The sequence below is a fragment of the Colias eurytheme genome, chromosome 32 (assembly GCF_061535395.1).
Source record: "Colias eurytheme isolate Ceu_HAF_F1 chromosome 32, ilColEury1 Martin Lab GWU primary, whole genome shotgun sequence".
Classification (NCBI taxonomy): domain Eukaryota; kingdom Metazoa; phylum Arthropoda; class Insecta; order Lepidoptera; family Pieridae; genus Colias; species Colias eurytheme.
Window position 1 is genome coordinate 3,748,078 of NC_143011.1, and position 8,953 is coordinate 3,757,030.

At 37.6% G+C, this 8,953-nt stretch overlaps 1 protein-coding gene across 1 annotated transcript; it reads right to left on the minus strand.

The window, feature by feature from the left end:
• Positions 1–6,460: 6,460 nt before the first annotated feature.
• On the minus strand, positions 6,461–8,413 carry LOC149895188 (uncharacterized). Its single transcript, XM_090119178.1, has 3 exons — positions 8,323–8,413; positions 7,047–8,193; positions 6,461–6,872 (listed from the first exon to the last, which is right to left on the minus strand). Exons 1-3 carry the CDS (start codon positions 8,411–8,413, stop codon positions 6,461–6,463), a joined length of 1,650 nt encoding a protein of 549 aa, XP_089975304.1.
• Positions 8,414–8,953: the final 540 nt, after the last annotated feature.

Genomic DNA, 8,953 nt, shown 5'->3' on the forward strand with positions numbered 1-8,953 from the left:
ACGCAAAAATGTTACCCTAAATTTTTGTCCAACCCCGATAAAGAAGTTTCACTTCAAAAACTTTCAGAAAACCTGGATGGGTTTTTCTTTTCTCTATTCAATTAAACAGACATTATCTGACGATTGTATGTAAACTGTAAAGGCGCTATTAACCTTAAGATTATTTTCATATTCTTTTTTTTTTTTAACCGTCTTAATATCTTAACATTTAACTAACCTAACGTTGATGGGATAGTTAACGAGTTCTTAATTTTAAAGCAATCTAATGTACTAAAACCAAATGTAGATCCAATTATAAGATTTATCTTACGCCAGATGTTTATTTGAACACACGCTAATTATCTGTGACATTGTATTATGAACTGCCTAAATAAGGACCTAATAAATTCTCTGTAAAAATTCAAAACTAAATGCCTCGATTTACCTTTTATTCGATAAAACTAAATCTGCAACATTTCATAAAACTTCATATCGTAAAAACTGTATACTGTGAATTGTTCACAACTTTATTTTAAGAAATTACCTCAAATATCACCTTAAATAAAACCTACGAAAAGTTTTTAAACCTCTAATGCAGTAGTTAACGCATTACTTTTCGTTTTTAATCGAATAGCAATAAGGCTGTCTTTGTGTAGCAATTAATTGCTATTTGTCAAGGGTTAGCCTAAATAAAAAGTAACGCAGGTAGTTTAAGAAATTAATGCGGGTAGTCAAGAAACTAACGCGGGTAGTTAAGAAACTAATTTAAAAGTAATTCGCATACTGTTTTTGTTCTGATACACGGACAAGTGAATGTTTATTGTTTACGTTCGATTGAAGAATCTGGATGCAGTGTACAAATTAATGTGCTTTCTTTCTTTAGTGTTAGCTCACAAAATAACAAACATTAAAGCAGTTCGTTACTTAATTTATCTTGATGGCAGTGCTTACGCCACAAAGTATTTTTAAAATTACGTGAATTACCTACTAAAGTAAACCCGTCCCTGAATAAGTGAAATAGGTACTGTTAATTTATCACTGCGTAACTAAGATGGGCTGAATGTAGTGGAATAAGTTTTAACTAACTACAAAACCGTAACGCAATATCGCATGACCTAATAATAACAGATTTAACTATACACTGGTCTTGTAGGCTACAACTTTTAAAACAAAATCTAATCGTTACATTCGGTACAACCTGTAAATCAGCACTGTTTTTGTGCAGCATTTTGCCGAGGCTGTGACCATTTTCCTCAATTAATTTTAAAATAAATTTTGTAACTAATGTTTTTGGCAATAAATTTCTTTTTCTTTCGAATAAGTTACTACATTTTGAAATCCTATTTTCTTTATCTGACTGTACACTCAAAGTGAAATGTTATCTACTGACCGGTTTTGTATGAGATTGAAGGATAGTTGCACGACACGTCGACACGTCGCTCTGGTTCCGGTGATCTCAGGCTCGACGTGTTGATAGTAGTGATGGTAGCGCGACGCCCGGCGTGGTATTGCGGCGCCTGGCGTGGATGCGCAACGCCTGGCGTGGTGTCGCGGAGCCCAGCTTGGTGCCGCGGCGCACAGTATGGATGCAGCACCACATGGCGCCACGCATGACGCTCGACGCTCGACGCATGATGCTCGACGCATGATGCTCGACGATCGACGCATGATGCTCGAAGCCGGACGCTCGACGCAATGGCACGGTGCACGACATGATGACATGGCGCTGCTCTCGATGATACGGCTTCCGACGCGGTGATGCGAGCGGCAGTGTCATCCGTGCAGCGCGAGGCGAAGTTGCCACCCTGCCCGCACATAACGAGCTCTCCCTTTGTCACTGGCTGCTCAGTGACACGTATGCTCGTAGATCTGTAGGATGCTTCTTCCCGTTGAAACTGGATCGAAGTGCCACGTGGTTGCGGCGCTTTGACTTTTAATCAGGTTATCGTATATCGTATCGAGGTTATCGCCACGTGTTTTCTCATTTGCTCGATTTGATCCCAATTCTGATGTCGGAGCAAGGTGTAGAATGTGAATCTATTTTCAAGCTGTGGGCGTTGCGTTGGGTAATCGAGCAAAGAAACACCTCAAACTCAATCATTTCTTTATTTACCACCGATTCGGAAAGCAGTATCTACAGAGAAGAACCGGCAAGAAACTCCATAGTTGCTCTTTTTAATCATGTCAGTTTTAATACAATCACTTTAAATACAATCACTTAATAACCGTTACGTTACACATTTAAATTAAACACTAGCAAAGAAAAGGTTAACAGTTCCTAGTAGTGGAAGGTCCGAACTCTTCGATGTTCGAATGTGAAGTGCCGTCCCGAGGGCGAGCCTTCACGGGCTCGACCCGGTACAAGCATGAAGTAAGCCGCCAACTTCACTGTGCTGCCACCTCCCGGAACTCGTGCTTAGAGTCGTTTTACATCCGCGCTATTGACCGTCTCCGACATATATTTTTCAATAATTGATTATATAGATTTTTTAATAATTGCGTAATTCGTCTCTTAATTCAGCGAGTCGCCTGTCAAATTGAACTGCGTAGCGTTTGCCTATGTGTGTTTGCTACGCCAGCAGCAGCTACGTATGCTACGACACGTACGTAGCATACGTAGCTTAGCGTAACGAACGTAGCAGTTGTAAATAATCGAAGTAGGATGATCTTACGACTAAACTGCATTACTCTGGATTTTATGCACTAAAGAAACCTTTTTAGTACAGGCTGAACATAATATTTATGCTTTGTTAATTTCGTAGGCAGCTTTTTAAGTATAGGTAACTAGTATAATTATGGCATACAATTGCAAATTCCCTGCCTTGAAGAGATACTAAATGCGAAACAGAGCAGTTTTGAAGACGCTAATACCCTTAGTAGTATAATTAAGAGGCAATCCTAAAATGCGCAAATGATTTCATGAGATGCAGCGAAGCGTAAGCACCGTAGGATTGAGCATTCAATATTTACAAGTATTATGATACATTACAAGTGATTTGTGTAATACCAGATACCTCTTAATTATTGTGGTCTCATTTTATAGTACGTTTTTTTTTGTTTCTTTTATTTTAAGAGGATAATCCAAAAACTGCTTTTCTCTTTAACGTTTTAGTTGTAGACGTGGATATAATTGTTTTATACGAATGAATAAACTTTCATATATTTAATATTATATAAATATATACTATATCATATATACATATTCTACAAATACAATTAATTCACATAATATAATTTTGGATTTATTGTGGCAATTAATATAATATTGCTATTTTTACTTCTTCCTTCCAGAAAATTTGTTAGTTAAGTTCTCACACGTTATTTGCATTTAAAAAAGTATGTTTTTCAGTGAATATCAAGTTAAGTCCTAAATCTTTTTGAGGGAAATGAGACACATACATTTCATTATATTTCTTTACTTAACATTTTTCTTGTGAAATCTTCCCATGAGATAGTATATTTATTAAAAAGTTATTTATCAGGATGTTTGGCCTGAGTCGATCAATTTTATTAGTTTTCTAGTATTGAACAAATAACTCTTAGAATACTTTTTACATTTTATGTACATTTAAAGTATGTTAATTTGATGATTATCTCCTACACTAATTAATGAACACATGTAGTGCAATCTAACAGTCTTATGACCTTGAAATTTTGAAAGTACATAATATAATTAGACGTGACAAATTAAAACCCCAAAAACGTAATGGTTCACATACAAAACACCACTCATCAAAAAATTTTGAAGACTTAAATATGTGTCGATTCTATTTTAAATCGTGTATTTCATCCAGCTTCATATTTCAATCAATTAATGTCTAATAATTATTATATAGATGGATCTGTATATACAAATGGAATATCAATCACTCACACTTTCATCAGATTTAAATAAGTGTAACTGTTACGGTTTTTGATAACAGAAGTACACCAAAAAAGGCTATTCTAGGGTAAGCTGTTATTCAATGAACTTTCCGGGACGTGTTATATTCCAAAATTCATACATTGTTCAAGTTAAACGTATGCAAAAAGTATATTAAAGTACCGTTATTTACTGATTGGAACGATGTTGAACATAAAATGATAGTACAATTTTTTTCATTCAATCCTCCACTCATTGGCTTGGGTTATAACTCGAGATTTATAGTAGAGTATGATCATAGTGTCTCCTTATAATATAATAACTAGGTATATGATGGCTTGTCCTGTCTGTATAACGTGTTAATAAAAAAAAATTGGTTGTGTGTAAAGTCGGTTTACTGACGATAGTTGAACGTGACAACGTCCGATTGTGCTTCTTTGTCGCTCTTTCCGCGCTCTCGCTTGCACTTCAAGACTTACATGGAACGCCTCAGAGCGAGGTAACGCTGCATGAGTCATGTTTTTTCGTGCGTGCAGCCGGCTATATCGAATTATAAGACGTTGTCACGTCAAAAAAATTGGTTGTCTGTAAAGTCGGTTTACTGACGATAGCTGTTGAACGTGACAACGTCCGATTGTGCTTCTTTGTCGCTCGTTCCGCGCTCTCGCTCGCACTTCAAGCCTTACATGGAACGCCTCAGATGAGTCAGAGCGAGGTAACGCCGCATGAGTCATGTTTTTTCGTGCGAGCAGCCAGCTTTATCGAATTATAAGACGTTGTCACGTCAAAAACGAAAAATTACTTATTGTTAATTATAAAGGAACTTGATGAAATTTTGAAATATACATACGCCAAAAGATTGTCTTTAATTTAAACAGTCTTGTATCGAATCTATATATATTTTTTTGTTATATTTTGCATGAACAATAAAGACAGACCCCTGTGAAACTGACATGTTTGCTTTATATACGTTTTTATTAACACGTTACATGTTATATCTTCTACAATGACATGTCGAATTCTACAGATTCTTACGCCTATTATGATGTTCTTATATTATAAGCGCGATTTGCTTTAACCCTGTCACAATAAGGGGTGTTTGAATTCTGCTACTTCTAGATGCTTCTGGCTGTAATTTGACTGGATTTTAACGTTAACGAAAATTAAAATAGCCTTACCTAACTTATAATATCTATTAGGACAGTCTTTTATACCCCAAATAGGATACATCAAATCCTTTATATTACTTAACTATCATAAGTGTTGTGCACATAATCCCATCAAATCTTAACTATATTGTGATACGCACCAGAGTTTATGATTTTTAAATGTTATATTTACAATGACGTCATGAATGAGAATGATTTATGAATAATGATTTCGATCGAATATCTTTCTTTAAGTTCTAGGCTTCATATGTTTTCTAATTAATGGGTATTTTTGTATTTCCAGTAATTGTTAAACGATTAGTTATGTGATGTTTTTATTATTTACCTGGTGGATGGAATTAAGATTAGCTTTTGAACTTTTGAAACACCTATTCGTCGATAACGTTCAAATGTTATTTATGTTCAAGGAATTGATTAATAAATATGTAACTTTTATACGCAGCAATGCATAAAGTTATCTTTGATGTGTTGAATTAAATTTCTTGACATTTTCTTGAAACACAAAAGAGAAAATAAACCATAATCGGGATTGTAAACCCCTTTTTACTTTTCAATATCGTAATCGAAAAAGTCATAAAATAAATGTATTTTAATACTTTAGATATTTAAACATTTTCAACGTAGTAGAGGCACTACTCGCCGACGCGAAGATTGTGAAGAGTGCCCATAAGAAGTTTATTTCTTAGTAACTATTTTTTTAAGTAATTCACATCGATATTGTGTTCAATCCCCATTGTGTTGCTATCGATAATGAGTAATGATGTATGCATGACTTTTTTTGTATTTTTTTTTATTTATTTAGTAACTTTTACAAAATTTACAATATATTCTAGAGTAATCGATATTATAGTGTGATGACAATTTGTAATGTTCCTATCAATAATAAGTAATAACGGGGTGATTTTTTTTTCATTTTATTATGTTTTTTTTTCTTATCAACTAGAATACAATTAGTATGATTTTTATGGTAATTAACCTAGACAGTTTAGTGTGTTTCTATTGTGTTCTTATCAATAATATTGAGACAGCGTGACTTTTTTTTTGTTTTTTTTTTTCATTTTTTTGGGCTGATGAATGAATGAATGAATGAACTAGATATAAATGAACAATAATTTAGCTCTATAGGAACAAATAACGTACTCACAGTGTACATGATATACAATCTTTACAATCTACTTGTGTGCAAGCCCTTGAAATATCCCACTTTTTTATTTAAGTACTTTATTCAAGTACCTTATCTTCTAGTTTTATTTCAAGACACGACTAAGTAGAAAGTGTCACTGAAATTTAGATAGAGTTTTTCAATAAGCACGTATTAGTATGTAGATTTTGGAAGCTTATGCCGGAAATTTCGTATCGATGCCATCTATAGTTAGGTATAAAATATATATTTTTATTGGTTGCTTATATGATAAATCAGTATGTATGCCAAATTACAGGAATAAACAATTTACGACGCTCTGTAGGGAACGCGAGGAAGCTGGGAGCGCTGCTTAACCGGTATTCCTCGGTAATGAGAGATCATCTCCTCAAGCTCTCTCCTGATTTTTTCCATGTCCTGGGCAGCTATTTCCTCAGTTTCCTCCGCTCCGATCGCATTGATCTCCACCCCGGTGTTCTCCTCATAAAGGACTGACACATCGGGTGGGTCATCAACGCGCGTCGGTTCAGGGGCTTCCGCGGAAACAGCCGCACATCCTAGTTGTTCGAGTTCGGAGGCGCTAAAGATGTTCCTGCGCAAGATGTATCGAACTCGGTCAACCAGATTTTGTTCAGTGAGGGCGATGTTGGGTTCCAAGGTGTTGAATTCGCGAAGCAGTCTCACTCGGTATCCAGTCCGGTTGGTTTCACCCTCAGTCGCCCTATAATATGTTCGCATGGCATTTTTATTTTGGTCTACTGACCATCTCATGCGAGTCTTTCTGTTTCCACCAGTAGCGGACTCCACATTTTTTTTTTTATTTTTTTATTTTTATTAACAATAGGCAGAGGTTTGGCCACAATCCCACCTGATGGGAAGCGGTGATGTGGCCTACTTGGTTGCACGTCTGCCTAGAAGGAGCCTATTCACCCTGGCTTTGAAGAGGTCCAAGTTGTATTGTTTAGGAAAAATGGTGTTAGGGAGTGAATTCCATTGCTTAGCTGTTTTTATGATGAAGGAAGACTCGAAGCGGCGAGTTCGAATATTGGGGATATCCACAATAAAAGGATGATATCCTTCGGAGCGCCTCGAGGTACGATTATGTAATGGAGATGGAGGAATTAAATTGTGTAATCCATACGCACATTCTCCGAAATGCAATCTGTAGAGCACCGAAAGACATGCCACCTCACGACGATGCTCAAGACTCAAGAGCCGAGCTTCAACTAAGGAAGGGTTGTTGATGATACGTTTGGCACGTCTTTCAATTGAATCCAAAGCCCCTAGGTGGCATTTAGCGGCGCCAGCCCACAAGTGACTGCAGTACTCCACACACGAACGGACTTGAGCTTGGTAAAGGTTAAGAAGCTGTCCCGGTGTGAAGTACTGCTTGACCTTGTTCAGAATTCCGAGCTTTTTTGCGGCCAGATGGGCCTTGGATTCAATAAACTGCCCAAAGTTGAGTGTAGACGAAAGGGAGACACCAAGCAACTCCAGACAGTCGGCTATTACTAGTGGCACATTTCGGAAGGTCGGAGTAGTTGATATAGAACTCCGTTTTGCGGAAAACAAACACGCTTGAGTTTTCGCTGCATTAAACCCAACAAGATTGGCATCGCCCCAATCGGACACAGCCTGAAGTGTAAGGTTTAAGCGATCGATCATTTCCTCCCGAAGACATTCAATTTCAACCTTTGAAGTACGGGCACTGGATTTATATCTCTCGACAATAGTGCTGTCATCTGCATAACTAAACATGTTGGGAGCAATCATGTCGTTAATGTGCAGAAGAAACAGTGTTGCCGAGAGAACGGACCCCTGCGGAACGCCGGCATTGATCGACATTGGCTCGGAGGAGCATCCGTCAACAACAACTCGTATAGACCGGTCCTGCAGAAAATCAGCGATCCAAGTGCAAAGGTCTCTTGGAATTCCATAAGAGGGGAGCTTGTTTAAGAGGCTATCGTGCCAAACCCTATCGAAAGCCTTTGAGATATCCAAAGAGACCGCAAGGGCCTCCCCGAATTCCTCAACGGCTTCTCCTAAAAGATGAGTCACATGCACCAAAAGATCGCCAGTTGATCTATTACGTCGAAAGCCGTATTGGCGGTCATTCAGCAGGTCGTTGGGTCATGCTGGGTCGTTGCCGGCCCTGCTGTCGTCAAGCTAACTGGTGGGGATGGTGGGTTCGACCAACCAGGTGGTCGGGTCGGTCGACCCCCAGGAAGCGGCCCTGATCGTATTCTGTTGTCTGCCATCCATTAACCAGGCTTTATACACTCGAGGGTCGCCCACTTCCCCGAGGAAACCGTTAATTGCATATATTTTTAGTACCCTATGTACTCCCCAGCTGAAGCACGGTTTGCACACTTGCTGGGAATGGGTACTGACTGGCTGCACGGGTTGGATAACTACTGTCACACAGTTATCCAGCCCGTGGGCGGTGGGGTCGTCACATCCCTACGCCTCTTATTATTATTGAAAAACTCTTATTTTATTATTATTTATTAATCATTTTTTACTTATTGAAAAACTCTATACCAATAAATAGTGATACCCACATAATATGAATCGAGGCTGCACCTTGTTTATAATGGCTAGAACGAAGTTTAATCGGGAGACATTGGTTAAACCTAGGTGGCCTTACAAAATTTGATGTTTACTAGCAAAATGCGTGTTAAAAAGCGCGGTTGATTTTATATTTCATCCAAACAATAAAAAACTATCGACAAATTTAAAGTGGATGAAATAATATTTTTATAACACATGTGAGGTAACACTTTGCAGATAAAACTGACAGAA